The sequence below is a fragment of the Fonsecaea pedrosoi genome (assembly GCF_000835455.1).
Source record: "Fonsecaea pedrosoi CBS 271.37 unplaced genomic scaffold supercont1.5, whole genome shotgun sequence".
In the NCBI taxonomy this organism is placed as follows: domain Eukaryota; kingdom Fungi; phylum Ascomycota; class Eurotiomycetes; order Chaetothyriales; family Herpotrichiellaceae; genus Fonsecaea; species Fonsecaea pedrosoi.
This window is the reverse complement of record NW_013550611.1, coordinates 3,889,638-3,904,569: the sequence shown is the minus strand read 5'-3', so window position 1 is coordinate 3,904,569 and position 14,932 is coordinate 3,889,638. Positions and strand designations below refer to the sequence as shown.

At 52.6% G+C, this 14,932-nt stretch overlaps 5 protein-coding genes across 5 annotated transcripts; 2 read left to right on the top strand and 3 right to left on the bottom strand.

Annotated features, from left to right (window-relative positions):
• Z517_08888 (uncharacterized protein) lies at positions 1 to 1,754 on the bottom strand (the record flags this gene model as incomplete). Its single annotated transcript, XM_013427402.1, has 3 exons — positions 1 to 1,129; positions 1,185 to 1,206; positions 1,253 to 1,754. 3 exons carry the CDS (start codon positions 1,752 to 1,754, stop codon positions 1 to 3), a joined length of 1,653 nt encoding a protein of 550 aa, XP_013282856.1.
• A 4,318-nt stretch (positions 1,755 to 6,072) lies between these two features.
• Positions 6,073 to 7,298, bottom strand: Z517_08887 (ribosome-interacting GTPase 1; the record flags this gene model as incomplete). The annotated part of the gene is made up of 2 exons (XM_013427401.1): positions 6,073 to 6,279; positions 6,336 to 7,298. The coding sequence occupies 2 exons, from the start codon at positions 7,296 to 7,298 to the stop codon at positions 6,073 to 6,075; spliced, it is 1,170 nt and encodes a 389-aa protein (XP_013282855.1).
• A 1,506-nt stretch (positions 7,299 to 8,804) lies between these two features.
• Z517_08886 (uncharacterized protein) lies at positions 8,805 to 9,539 on the top strand (the record flags this gene model as incomplete). Its single annotated transcript, XM_013427400.1, has 1 exon — positions 8,805 to 9,539. The coding sequence occupies one exon, from the start codon at positions 8,805 to 8,807 to the stop codon at positions 9,537 to 9,539; it is 735 nt and encodes a 244-aa protein (XP_013282854.1).
• A 2,126-nt stretch (positions 9,540 to 11,665) lies between these two features.
• On the top strand, positions 11,666 to 12,079 carry Z517_08885 (uncharacterized protein; the record flags this gene model as incomplete). The annotated part of the gene is made up of 1 exon (XM_013427399.1): positions 11,666 to 12,079. One exon carries the CDS (start codon positions 11,666 to 11,668, stop codon positions 12,077 to 12,079), a length of 414 nt encoding a protein of 137 aa, XP_013282853.1.
• Positions 12,080 to 12,954: 875 nt separating this feature from the next.
• Positions 12,955 to 14,163, bottom strand: Z517_08884 (uncharacterized protein; the record flags this gene model as incomplete). Its single annotated transcript, XM_013427398.1, has 1 exon — positions 12,955 to 14,163. The coding sequence occupies one exon, from the start codon at positions 14,161 to 14,163 to the stop codon at positions 12,955 to 12,957; it is 1,209 nt and encodes a 402-aa protein (XP_013282852.1).
• Positions 14,164 to 14,932: the final 769 nt, after the last annotated feature.

The following is a 14,932-nucleotide window of genomic DNA, read 5'->3' as shown; positions in this document are numbered from 1 at the left end:
TTAGGTCGAGATGCCGAGAATGGTCCTCTTTTTGGAGATGCGAGGACTATCCATGATATCAATTGGGTGCATCCCTCCTGGCAGTATCGGTGCTGTTGGTCGGAGGGCTTTGATCTTCTGTATCAGTTTGCCAATCGCCAGGTAATCGTCCGGCTCTGCTACAGCTGGGTTCTGTTCCAGCAATGTTTTGGTGGCGTGCAACGCTCGAATGATATCCTCTTCCGCTGGTGTGACTGGATTGCTTATGGGTGAAGCATCGGCGGATCGTGGCAATGGTGGAGGATGCATGGCTGAAAAGCGCACCTGTTCAGGGTAGTGGATGTCGGGCACGCTCTTGTGACGTTTCATCATCTGCCGAGGGTCGATGGCGGTAGCTCGTTCCTCTGCTGTCGTCACTGTTACTGTGGTTGCTGTCAGAGAGCGTACAGGCAGTGAGGGTCGGTTGTGACCTGATGAGGATGGGCGTGAGGCTGTGCCTGAAGTCGGTGCGTGAGAGTATGTCTGGCTTCTCTGACGGTTAGATAGCCCCATTGTATCATCCGCCTCTTCGAGCATGTCAATTCCGTCTTGGTCACTGCGTGCCATTTCCACGGACATTGGGGAAATGACGGACTCTGATGTCGCCTCACGATCAAGCCTGGGTTGAGGTGTATACGTTGATTTTCCATCCCCAAAGTCGAAGAACTCGTTGTTGGTCTCGATCTTGACCGAGGGTTCTTCGATCTGCTCCTCGATTGCTGACATCGGAGGAGATACAAGACCACTGGACGACGCGGGTGAGCCGTCATGAGGCGTGTGTGACAGTGAAGTCGAGCTGGAATCCACAAAGGTCGAATCTGGATCGGCCTTGGGCGCGTTGAGCCGATTCTTGCGTTTGAACTTCTCCAGCCAGTCGGCACTAGAGACCACCGCTTGGTCACTTCTGCTGAATGAGAAGACCTGCGCCTGTTTTCGAAGATCCTCATCCGTGATGGGGAGGCCCTTCTTCTGCTGGTTTTTGACCCAGTTGGTCAGGGTCTTCTCAAAGTCCGGTAATTTGGCCTTGTTCTTTTTAATGGGGCTAACACTCTCCTCTTTGGACTGCGGATTCATGTACTTGTCCCGCTGTCGCAGTATCTTCGACACCGTGCTACACAATATTAGTCCTCGGGTTACGATCCACCAGCATAATGTATCGAGCGTACCTCCTCTCCACGTTGAACTTTGCTAGACAGGGTCAGAACCAACACTGAAGTCGAGGACGGTTACGTACCTCCAATCTGAGTCTGCTTCATGGTCGGGTTCTGCTCGGCCTCAATGCACATCTGACGACGTTCCTCATCCGTCAACTTGCGACGAGACGTGTTCGTCTTGGCACTGGTCGGTGTCATATCAGATGTTGACCCTGCAGACAATGGAGTCTGCATTGGTGCAGCAGGCAAAATTGACGGCTGGTAGGATCCCTGGGGTTGACTGGCCAGCATACTTGGCCACAAAACGTTGTTCGGCATAACGAGGGGCGGTGGCATTGGTGCATGCGAGGATGCAAATGGCGAAGGTCGTTGTATAGGGTAAGCCGGCTCCATAGGCATCGGCGTGTTATGTTGGTGTTGGTGGTGGTACTCAAATTGCGGGAATTCCTGCATTGGCGAGATCGTCGTTTGAGGGCTGGTGGAATAACCATTTGGAATGCCATTTGGCATGTTGTTGGGAATACCTATCCAACCATTTTGGCCATAGCCAGTATGCTGCGAATCTTGACTCTCTGGTGGCATGTTCAACAGGACCAGCATTGGTGTTCGAATTATATGGGTGATACTATGCTGACCGAGGCACCAATATGATTTGACAACGCATGCCACTGATCCTCAGTGATGCTCTCACACGACACACGTAGCCTGCGGTCCCAGAAGCCTGGCTTGCACGACCCCCAGAGCCTTGAGACCTTCAGAGAGAGGATCAAGGTACAGAGGGTGTTCAGAGACCGACGGGGCGTGAGTGTGGACCTGAAATCAAGCTTGAGGGGGCAGCACGAGCATATGATAAAAGAGGGAACGTCTTGAACGAGGTGTGTGTGTGTGGGGAGCACACCTGATGATGAGGCCCAGAGAGCTGCAACTGTGCAGGCGAGGTCAAGCTGGACGAATTGAGGTTAAGTTCAGAACTGAGGATGGACGTCGACCGGGGGGCCCGGACAGGCTTCAAGGAGAGAGTCGACTAGGGCTTGCTTTGAAGGCGCGAGGGGGGCGTTATGTGGTGGAAGCTTGGGCCGCAGGTGCTTAGGACAGGGTTGCTGTATGGGTTGCTTTCTGATATTGCTTTGTCCTTGTTTGGATTGTGATGCTGCACAAGGCGTGGTGGTCCTGGATGTGTGCCCACACCTCCAGATGTATATGCTTTGGAAATCCACTGAGAGAAAAAGAGTCTCGATATGCTTTGAGGGGAGCCGTTGGGAGGGCTTCCGAGCGCAATCCGCACGTCTGCAGGTGGCAGACTAAAGGACTTCAGGGCGGCAGACGAGCCTATAGCCTATTATGCAACGGCTTAGGGACGGTTAGCGGCAGCCCGGTAAAGGAACGGCCCTCACAAACTCTGCCCGCTAGCAGTGGATTTAGTATTGAGGAGGGGGGGAAACCTTGTAGGCAGGCGTAGGGATGAACAGGGCATGCTTTGGGGGCGTGTCTAGGGTGTATCGCACCGTCTTGCCAATCCTTCTTTCGCTTGGACCCGCCTTATTTCTCTCTCAATCCTTGACACGCCACTGTGAGCTGCCCCGTAGCGTCAACGCCGGGCGGGCAAAAATTGGTGCTTTGGTGAGTCGAGATCGTTACCCGAAAGGAGGGGGCCTCTTTGTGTGTCGCAGCTTCACTAAAGGTATACGACAAGGAAGCGAAGGGCAGGCCGAGAATCGGTTGTTCTTCCGTGGATGTTTCGAGATGGGGAGGGAGGAAGACAGACTAGGATACCACGGGCAACCATTTGTACAAATGCAGACTCTCTTGCACGACCCAGGTAGGTCCCAATCCTGGTGTCCCCTTAGGGCATCTCTCCAGACCAGGACCAGTTGAGATTCATAAGCCCCACGCAAACTCGCAAAAATACCGAGCGGCGTCGAATCTAGCGGAGCCAAATGGTTGACTCGAGGATAAGTCCAAATCAGTCGGATGCGAAGACCTGCAATAGAGGCTTCAGCGCTCCGGCTAGCCTCGTCCCTTCCTGGACGGTCCGCTAGCGACCGAGCATGACGCGGGTGATCTGAGGCCACAAAGTGATTCCCTGCGGACCACAGGATCTCCCATCTGCACAATCGCATGGCTCGCCCCTCCGTTTTAAGGGCGAGTCGTTAAGGGACTGGCCCTCGCCATTCTCGTGGCGTAAGTAGCAAAGACCAGCACGACCAACGGCCCCAGAATTTATTGTCCTTGGGCAACCCCTGTCACCTTGGTACTGTACAGTAAAGCCAAACAATCTGACGGGTATTGTGTATTATTGCATTCTACTCCGTATGCGTGGGGGCAATGAGGACGTGGGCTAATCCCGTTGTTCCTTGTGCGACAAAGGCGTGGGTCCGTGGAGAGAAGCATGTCTAGACTGGCTGGGTGGGTTTGGCGAGTTAGAAGTAATAGGAAGCCCGTAAGGAATTGACAGATGCTCGCATTGGACTTGATTGAGTGGAGGTCGTAGCCACCCAGCAGTGCCTTTCCTCCTCTTGACTCGGTGGGCTCCACGATGGCAGCTGCGCCAGTGTTGGCTTTGGCGACTCCCTGTCCGAATATGGGCAGCGCCAGAGGTACTGGAGAGAAATGACGAGGAGCCAACAGGCACACGAAACGAGTGTCGGGTGTCGTGGTTGGCGGGAAGGGAAGGACTCGGCGGCAAGATAAAGGAAAAAGGACAAATAGGACGAGGGCGCCCACAATACGGAGTACTTTGGTGGGTATGGGGAAGAGAACCTCTGAGACTCCTGGTTCTGATCGTGAAGCCCAATCGGGCAGGCGAAGAAAGGTCTTGCACTCCTTGTGACAGGAAAATAGTCATGCTATAGACTTTTTTCTGGTCCCATCCAATCTCTATGGTTGAGGCCAGTGTCAAAAAAGCAGGGAAAGAGAAATATGACGTTTTAACGGGGTTGATGGTGAAGCATTAGTTGTTGTTACCCAATTGCCCAGTCCTTGCCATGTACCTCGTACTGCACCCAATCCGTTAATCCGCTTTGATTCAGTGTAGATTTCCTGTGCGGTACAAAGCAGGAAAGCTTCACAAAATTCTGTAACCAGTCTTTTGTTCGTTTCTATCCTAACCCCAGAGTATCTGTCTAGAGCCTGTCCTCCCACACCTTCCAGCGCCTCTCCTCTTCTCTCCTCCCTCGCCCACGACGTCATTGGCGCATGCCCTGCCAGGGGATTCTGAGTCCCTCACCACGAAAAGAGGCAGTCCGTATATGTAGGTCCACAATTTCAAGAGGGTGCCACGTCTAGCAGGAGAACAAGGTTGCATGGAAAAGACCGCAAGGCAAGGGATCCCTCCAAACTCTGATGCCTCAAGCAGCAGGTCGGTACGCGGCGAGGCGGACAGCTTGGTATGTTCGTTGTCCTTACTCAAACCTGAGAGCGGCAGACTCGGGAGGGCCCCGAGCGTGTTCGTGGCGCTTTTAGGTGGAGGGCCAAATCGCAAAAGCCCATGAGTGAAGCAAGCAGGACAAGACCAGGATGGTCATTGGCACCAAAAATCCCCCACCAGCATTTCGGACAGTCGACTAGACAGGGGATGTCAGGACCGTCGATGTCTGCACAAATTCGAGCTCTCGCTCGGAGGGGTAAGAAAGAGGTGGATGGAAATTTGCTATCAAGGCCCTCTGTTGGCTCAGCTGACGACATCCCCCTCTCGACGCAGCTGGAGCTGAGTGCAGTTCCACAAGAGCAAGCACAACCACAAACTGATTCATGGAAGGGAGGGTATAGCTTCCAGGACAAGCAGAGCAGCCCGTCCATGCATTTCGAGGAAGCTCCTCTCTCCTGCAGTCGAGTCTTCTACCGCCCTTGTCAATGGTCGCGGAGATGTGGTGCCGGGTGGCCGATGGCCTAGGTACCAGCATATCAGAAGCAATGCTGACCCTCCATGACCAAAGTCGTTTCCATGCAGCTTTGACCCCTCGGTCGCGCCTTTGAAATCACCCCGTTGAGCACCCGTATTTTGTAGCCTGATCTTTGTAGCTCGTGCTCCGAACTGCCTGCGTGTGGGCGGAGAATTCAGCGTTGGGCTCATGCCAGGGCAGGGAGGGAATTGCAAGCCTCCAGCTCAGATCCTGGTCGCCCACCCCGTCCGCCTCATCCACCTTTTCCAGCTCGAGCAGCTTCTCCGCACTTGAGGAGCAGGGATCCTCAATCGGGACATTCCAACCGCCATTAATCAATAAACTGTTTCAAAGAGAAAGTGAGCGGGCTCCTCTCCTCAACGTCTTCTCCTTGCATGTCGTTATTGGCTGACGATGAGGCGGACCACAGTTCCACCCCTGCCGCTTTTACGTGCTCCATTGTGTTCCAGTGTAATGACGTCGATGGCATGGTAGCGTTTCTATACTGCTATACTTCTTTGGCGGCCAATAGATTCGGCTTCCAGGTGGATCATGACACCTAATGCAGACCAGGGACATCCAAGTTCCTCACTGACTAGCATGGGGACATTTCCCATGTGAGACGGGAGCTCCGTGAAGCGAGAGCTCTTTATCCATTGTAATAACGTTGGGCACGAAATCTGTTCGACCGCATTCTTGCCCGCTGCGCTTAAGGGGTAGGGTTTGAGTAGGCTGGCCACCATCGTCGTCGCAGCATGGTGCTGTTGTCCACCCGTTTGGGCAGCAGAATCCCAACCCCTGATGCTGATCACCAACCGCAGGCTAAGGAATGTGATGTTCTCGATCCGAAGACGCGGGGATGGCGGAAGGGTGAGGCATCTAGCCTCATTGAGCAGGAAAAGGGTCCGTGGTTGATGGTGTCAAACCTTGAGGCGGCCTCAATCCTCCAATGCATCTTGTTGAGATTTTGATAGGCGTTCAGGGTTAGCAAGCTGAAACGAATGGAGAGTTTGACTGCATCACTTTTTGATGATAGTGACTAGATGAACAGCACTGTCAGCATGCCAGGGACAAGATTTGAGGACAGGCACGTTGCTGAACTCACTGATATCTTCATCGGCCAGTTCATGCGCAAGTCCTACCCGTTGGGGTTGGTGCTTGACAGATCTCCCATATACAATCGCATGCTTGAATTGCTCTACGATCGTCTTGTGGATGGCATTGCACTAAAAATAGATTAGTGGGCGAAATATCTCCAGACGACTTCGGGCCAGTGACTTACAAAGTCTTCCACCGTTGAAGCATTCTTTCTCAATACGACCGGGGCACTGTAATCGGGCTGTTTCCCCTTCGGTTTTGTGTAGATACGTTTTAATTGCAGCTTTTCCCACATCTGTTCCAGGAGCTCGTCAATGTTCCACCCGTGCTCGGAACTGATGGGAACGGCGTTCGGGATGCGGTAGAGTAGATCCAATTCCTCGATGGTTATCGAATCGATTTTGTTGAGGGCGTATATTACGGGAATGTAACTCCTGCTCTTGGCTTCTAAGACATCGATCAAATCGTCAATCGTGGCGTCGCAACGGATGGCAATATCGGCCGACGAAATCCGATACTCATTCATGACGGCTTTGATTTCGTCATGGTCGATATGTGTCAGGGGAACTGTACTCGTGATATTCAAGCCGCCTTTGTCCTTCTTCTTGAAAACGATGTTGGGGGGTTCCTTGTTGATGCGGATGCCAAACCCCTCCAGCTCCGCCTCAATGACCCGCTTGTCCGTCAGCGGTTTGTTCACATCGAGGACAATGAAAATCAGGTGGCAAGTTTTGGCGACGGCAATGACTTGACGGCCACGACCCTTGCCGTCTTTTGCACCCTGAATGATACCGGGCAGATCCAGCATCTGAATGGCGGCACCATTGTACAGGACTTGGCCGGGGACGGTAGTGAGGGTGGTGAATTCGTATGCAGCGGCTTCAGAGTGTTGGCCTGTCAAGCGGCTCATCAAGGTGGACTTTCCCACCGAAGGGAACCCAATAAAGCCGACGGATGCAACACCAGTTCTGGCAACATCAAATCCACTGCCACCACCACCGCCAGAGGATGACGGCGTCAAGAGCTCCCTCTTCAGTTTGGCCAGCTTGGCCTTGAGCTGGCCCAGATGAAAAGAAGTGGCCTTGTTCTTCTGGGTCCGAGCCATTTCGGCCTCGATCTCCTTGATTTTGTCCACGGTAGTAGCCATCGTGGGCTTTCCAAGCGCAATGTCCGAAGGGGGCAATTACCGATCCGGGATGAGGACGCGAATGAGGCTGAGGATCGACGACCACTGAGGCAGGACGGGGGTGCGTTCAAGGACTTCTGGGTAGTGATATTTGGGAACGAATTTCCACAGTTGGTGTTTGGTGAAGGATGGATGGGAGGAAGGCAGCTATCGGAGAAGAGCGAAAACGAGACAATAGGAGAACGCTGTGTAACAATCCTTTGCGACCGCTGTGCGACGTGAAATGATCAAGAACACGATGTTGAAATGGCTTTGTACAACCACCACCACATGGCGGTTCGAGACAAAAATTGTGTGGACGGGTGCCCCGCAAAGAAAACATTAGTAGGCGTGGCAGAGCGCAGGTGAGGGGGTCGCCGATGAGGTAATGGATTGGGCGTTGTCTTGGTGCCACGGCGCCCTCTTGGTCGCCCCTGGTGCTCCCCCTAATTTTCGCATGTTCCTTATCCTGGGCACCTACACACGAGCCAGGCCCCGTGACCCTATGGTCCCGTGACTTCTTGCATCACGTGGAAGGTACGTACCTCATCTCTCCTTCGTACTTCGTATAACTTCCTCCCACTGTTCCCAATCAGGCTGGTCATTCTCACCCTTTGCCACTCACTACCTTGAGCCACTCACAGGGCACAGACCCGATCACGCAATCGCTCGGCCTCGAGACTGGACAATTCCTTTTCATCAATCCTCATAAATAGCCCATATATCTCGCTCCCAAGGGTTCTTGTTAGCTCTTCAAGAGATGGAAGTGGATATATCAGAGCCTTGCATGCCAGCCTTGTCATCGTCACCGTCGCTCAACCTCAGACCTCGCCGTCGCTGTCTCTACAAAGCCCATATTGCAGGTATCGTGCATTCTCTGCGGCCCTCCTTCTCGTTTAAGCTTTGGGCTCGCCACTCTAAATATGCTCAGCGGGCCAACCACTAATCTCGATCGTCATGCTCGACCAATCTTTTGGTTGCCGATGACCCCGAGTCACCCGCTCTTGCTCGTCACCGTCTTTGGAACAGGTAGGCAAAAGCTGGATACGAGGTCAAAGATTTTACGTTTCAACATGCCACGACCGGCTCCCTAGAGGGACCAGGAGGGGTCCTGAAGGCACTTGGCCCATATCTTGAGTCGATCTCGTCCATTCACACTGTCGCTGTGATTCCTCTCAACCCCTGATCATGAGACAGGAGGGCTGCGTCTGCCGGGTATCAGAACGGAGAAAACTTATTGAATCTACTGCAGTCTTACACGCTGTTCGACTCTCTACATGCAGCAACTTGCATTCTTATCTAAAGGGCAAGTCTCAATCTTACACCGCCTTGATCGTCCTTCCCTCCTTTTTATTCTCACCGATTTTCCATATTCATCTTCTACTTTTCGCCCTTTCTGCCCTTTCTACGCTTTTATTCCTTATCTTTTTGTTCAAGGCCTGCGCAGTCTTCCGTTCTACCAGTTCAAGCAATAACACATTGTCGAAAATGCTTTCATACCAGCAACCACCTAGCACCACAGGTCCATACCTCCCCGAGCCTGAACCGGCCTTTCCATCTCACCACTATGGTCAGCTCAACCGCATTGACCCCTGTGACGACTTCCACCTCCTTGTTCGAGCTCTCTCGGATGTCCTTGGCCCTTCTTCAGGGATCAACTCTGATGATGTGGATGAAAATGAATTGATACGCCTCATGGAACAATACGTTTCCCAAGAAAGCCAATGGCGCCATTATGCCTTTGCCGATTTCAGCAGAAACTACACCCGCAACCTCGTGGACGAAGGAAACGGCAAGTCCAACTTATTGGTGATTGTCTGGAACCCGGGCAGGGGTAGTCCGATACATGATCACGCGGACGCTCATTGTGTGATGAAGATTCTCAAGGGGAGCCTCAAGGAGACATTGTACGCCCTTCCGCCCAGCTTGACCGAAAAGACAGGGTCGAATGGGGCTTTGATGCCACCACGGATTGTCAAGGAGGCGACGTACCACGAAAACGAAGTCACTTACATCTCCGACAAGATTGGGTTGCACAAGATATCCAACCCTTCCTACGATGAAGTGGCCGTGTCCCTCCACCTTTACACCCCGCCGCATGCAGCCAATTTTGGCTTTAATCTATTTGACGAGAAGACGGGGAAGCCAACGCACATCCAGCAAGCAGGATTCTTCTCGGATCGGGGGAAGCCAATCGAAAAGTGCAAGTTCGGATCGTTTTGAACCTGGTTGTCGATCAATGTCAGCGTCCTTCTCGTTTGCCACGATCCAAAACACAGTCGTCAGCGGCTCGTTGAGACCAGGTGTTTTTAACAACATTCGCTCAAGTGTGAGATCTGGATTTGACGACTCGATGATTTGGGTGGTCTCCAAAGAGGCCTGACTTTTTACGCAAGTGTTTCTTCTACGGGGTTGATTAGGTATTTATGACATGCGTTCAGCTCCTGAGTGGTAGGAGTATATTTACGATAGCTACCACCTTCGTTTTCATCATCACGGGGACTGAACTGGGACAGGCGATTGGCGCCATGGATGATGTTGATGTTTAGCCCGAAGGCAGAAGGACCTACACAGGATCCTCTGGAGGGTTTGCCTGAGAATGTCTCTGTTGGGTTTTTGAAGAAGGGGGACCACCTTGTCCTCCTCCCATGTCGCCTGATAGCAAGCCCTTGGGTTTTAAGAACGCATTCGTGTCACTCTCTCTCTCTCTCTGTCTCTCTCTCCCTTCTTTTGTCTTATCCTGTCCCACCACAGCATACGTGCCCCCTTTCCCCGGAACGGGTTCAGCATTCGCTCTTAGGGACAGCATTCTAAGATCCTGAACTGCTCTTTCTTTTTTCTTACAACAAAGGATTTCTCCACCCCAACCTATCACAATCATGGAGGCGAATTTTTGTCCTCGATGTTTTGGGATCTTGGATCTTGGGTCTCACGTCAGGCCGCTTTGCTTGCTTACTTTTTTTTGACATTGGTTTTTTTGCCTCGTGTGCCTCGTCATGGGCCTGAAGATCCAACCTACCTACACATGGTGCCATGGTTTATGGCCCAGGGGACAATTCCCACCTTGAACGAATGAGGCGTGCTTTGTCCCTGCAGCTGTTGTTCCTGGTTGGATCCCTTCTCCCAAAGCATGGCTTCTTCCCTACTGCCGTATAGGTGTATAGATGTGTTGGTGTGTTGGTGTTTATGTCATCTCATCTCATTCCATTCCTTCGTTCTCCTCGCTCTCTCTCTGACACACACACTCTCACACACTCACACACCTTTTTACAGGCTGGCGGGAGTGTGAGCCGTCAGTGTGAGTGTGACTGGTGCGATAACCTGTCCGAGCTCGAGCTCGGGCTGGAGCTGGAGCTGGGTCAGGCCTCACATGTGCTCACATGTGCTCACATGTGCTACCCTTGTCCCCTTCTCTGACAGCTCGTCACCCACAAAGACACATAATAAATACCAGACTTAAGACGCCTCGATCCCGTCTTTTTTTTTTCACTTTTTGTTTTCCCTGGGATCTCAAATCATTTCGTGTTCCCCCGCTCTCTACTCTCCACAACCCGGAATGTTATGGGTCGAAAAGGGCAAAAAAACAGAATGTGTATGGTTAACGGTTAAAGAGTAACAAGTGATACCCGAATTTGAGGTGACACTACAACTACAAAAGACAGGCGCATCCACCCGGTCACAGAGATATATATCATCGTCACTCCGAAGAGGTTCTACGCAGCATAGAGCACCTTTGCCCGAAGAATCAGTCCCTCCAACTACTCCACTCGCAGGTTCTGACGCCGGAAACTACCAAGTATCAGCATCTATTCGAGCCTCGCCACGAACGACGACAAAGAACACCAGAAAGCATGACATACATGTCCACCTTCCCATCCCATCTCACATCTCAGCGTCAACCACAAACTTTCCCAGGAGCCCACGCGATACCACAGTCACAATTACAGCCAGGATCCCGCCCTCGACGCAGGACAACCCAAGCGTCGACAGCGACCCAATCATCCACCTCGACCAGGTCCCTCAAGTTCTTCCGTTCCTCGACAAAGAGATCGGCCTCGGTGTTCTCGTCCTCGTCGTCGTCCTCGGAAACCAGTGACTCAGTCAAGGAGGAGAGACGAGTGCATCGTTGGGGACGCAAGGCGATCAACGGTCTCGAAAGAGCCTTCAGCGCCTATCCCCAAGGAACATCCGTGGGGCTTGTGTGGTACATTGGCTTCTGAGTGCTCGGTCTTTTCGGGCGCGTGTTTGACAGGCCAGCCTGTGGTCTTGAAAGGACGGACCAGTGAGAAGCTGAGAGGATGGTGACGACGGTAGTGGAAAACGGGGGGACGTCCCCAGCCGCTGCCACTATGCAGCAGCGATCTCGGAGCGAAAAGAGTCTCTGGGACAAAGTGGCAGATGTGGTGTGCTTGACGAACTGCACTGGAAGCCGGAGGAAGAACAGCAGCAAAAGGGACAAAAGGAAAAGGAATCCCCCCTCTCAGTTCCAGCTCGACGAGATGAAAGACATCAACTGGAGCACCTCCACCCTCGGGATGGAAACCGGCCTCAACATGAGCACCAGGCAGGGCTTCAGCATCGAGGACGCGAGGGAAATCCCGCTTTCGTCTCTGCCGTGGATGCCTCCACCGCCGTCGCCGGCTCTGCTACCGTCTTCGCGAAGCAGCCGCAGACGAGACACAGGAAGAATCAATACCGAGGGACCGATATACCGAGACAGGGATTGGGAGTATCAAACTTATGGTGCATGGGTTGTATTTTGACAACGAGGGACCTCGCCGGAAACTAGGATTGCCTTGATGGCACTGCGGGTATGCAAACAATATCGGTCTGACTTGGGATAGGATAGGGATAGAACTTCTCGTCACACAGGTTGTGGGTGAGGAGAATGGATAGGGTGTGCATTCCTTAAAGTTCTTCTCTTTTCTCAGCGACAAAAACACAACATGCTTTGTTTACGCTCCTTGCGCCTTCGCGCCATCCTGTTCTGTCTTCCCCTGCCAACTTGGTGCTCGTGGCCGTCGTGATCCTAGACACCATCGGTACAACCTGGTCTGGCATCTGCTTCCTGGACCTCGATTTTGACCGTACCGAGCAATGCCATGTCAACGAAAGCCCATGCTGATAGCAAGGATATTGGAAGAGGACAGGTCCCACAATGGCCTTACCAGAATCCTGAACAGAGTGTCCAGAAGGTGAGATTGTGATCCAGACAATATGCTCTGGCACCCTTCCTAAACCAGGGGTGACGTCTGCGCGGACAGGATTCCTGTGATTGGGAATGGAACGGCTTTGCACTCTTTGCCGTTCTCCCCAGAGGCGTAGGCGTGGTCCATGTCATTGCTGGCCTGACATGATAGGACTTCTCCTGATAATAAGCTTGTGCCTGAGGCAGATCATTCTGGCGAGCCTCAAATGTTGTTCGTAAGGTTGAGAAAAGGGCTCTTGACTCCTCTTCCACTGCAGGCTGCTCTTGTCGTAACCAAGGGAAAACTCCCGCCCAAGATCTTGCCTATCCCGACGACTGCCAACCTACCATTTTCGGAACGGTACAACACTTGAGACATGACACACTTAACTGATATTGGACTTGCAAAAGCCAACTCATCGGAAGATGCCATGGAACCACAGATTCAAGTTAAGCCTCTTCATCATGCGGGCCTTGGTGGACCTCTTTCTCATTCACAACCGGCAAATCCAGGTCGATCACAACAGGCTTATGGAATTTCTTGCCGCCCTTGTGAGGCCAGTTTGACGCCATGTAAGCCGCATTGACAATACAGGTCTCCGCCCTTCCCTCTCGACCAGAAAGTGCTTCTTGGTCAGATCTCAGGCTTGATGCTGGACCACCCTGACCACGAGTCCCGTCATGGCTGGTACTCGGAGAATCTGGCGTTGAGGATATTGGCACCTTAGCCTTCTCAAAGTCAGGAAAAGGCGGCGTTGAGAGAGACGGGGCGTTGGGGATTGATTGGCATTTGTCCTGCTCATCGGTGTTGGCATCATCAACAGTGCCATCAACCTCAACACCCCGAATCCCCGACCGTTGTTTTGTTGATATCAGATTGCCAACGCTTCCATCATTGCGCAATGCCAGAGACTTGGCTCTTGACGACAGATCGACGGTGAATTGCTTCTTGGAACCCGGCTCCGGGTCCTCCCACCTTCGGACGCTCTGTTCTTTGTATCTGAGGTTGGGAGAGGATAAATCCCATGTGACAGCCTCAACACCATAGGCCTCGTGAATGTGCCCGCAGACGAACAACCTGGGGCGAACCCTCCACAAGGTTTGACGGAGGATTTCGCATCCTGCTGTTCCACGTTTACCGCATTCGTCGCAGTGGAATTTGGCGGGCGTATGCGTCACTACAATATCTGAATCTAGGGGAATCTGATCCCATAGTCGAGGAGCAGTTTCTGGCGCGTAGCCAAAGGCCCAAAAACCATGTGCTGGCGAATATGGGGAGCCAAAGATCTTGAGGAACGACATCAGGCCTCCCCCATGATCGATACGAATCTGTTTGGCCTCATGGTTGAGAAAAACAACCGAGGGGTCGGCGCGGAGTAAGTCGAGGCAGCGTTGAGGATCTTCCCGTCTCTTATTGTGGAAGTAACCCCCGTACTCTTGATAGAATGGAGCATCGCAGGTAATGTCGTGGTTCCCACAGACGACGATCTTGATCTGAAACTGCAATTTCCTGATCCAGTCAACAGTCTTTTGAAGCTCTGAATATGTGCCTTGGTTAGTGAGATCGCCTGCGTGAACGAGGATGTGCCCAGCGGGCAGCTGAGGGGTCTGATTGTGGGTATCAGATATACAAACAATGCGCGTCCGTCTGGTAGCCATTCTTGAGGATAATGATGTGCTCGGTGAGAGAGTCCGTTAAGCAGGAGGGAGTCTCCCTTTTTTCCTCTCCAAGGGCCATGAGATCCAACCTGCTGCCTGGCAGTTGCAAGTGACTTATTTCACAGTCTGACGGTGGCTCTCAATGACCTTTCCAACGGAGGGAGCAGCTACTCGTTGTTTTTCCATCCCCTTTCAATCCCTACTGTCGCTCTTTCTGACAGTTCTCTCTTTTCATACTCTCTCAATCGCGAAACCGAAGGATCAGCCGAGTGGCGATAGGCAGAGGCGAACGTAGTTGGGTGGCTTTTGTTCCTTGCATTAGTTTCCTCGCTGCAGAGCTTGCATATCCGAACCTCCAACCGAGGAAGAACACGTTGCAAGGAGATAAAAACAAGTACTTGTTGCTGGGGGAATAGAGTCTTTGCTGTTCAGCTTGTCATGATGCACGAACAGCAGACAGCAGCAACAACAACCAGGTACGGAACTCTAGAGAGGGCGATCGATGGAAATGTGACGACTTCGGCCTCAATGAGGGCTAGCTGAGGGGCAGCCTGCAATTCTGGAGAAGTGGATGATCGTTGATCTTACCAAGGAGGGAGCAAAGACCACCAGAGAAATAGGGGGGAGTCGGGGGGCACTCGGGGGGGCACTAGAGGGGTTAAGCCTCAAACACCGATGCCCGAAGTGCCGGTCTCTGACGCTTTTCTTTAACTGGAAATAGCGCCCATATCTGAAGCCTTAGTGCCTGATGAACTGGGAGATCAGGCTT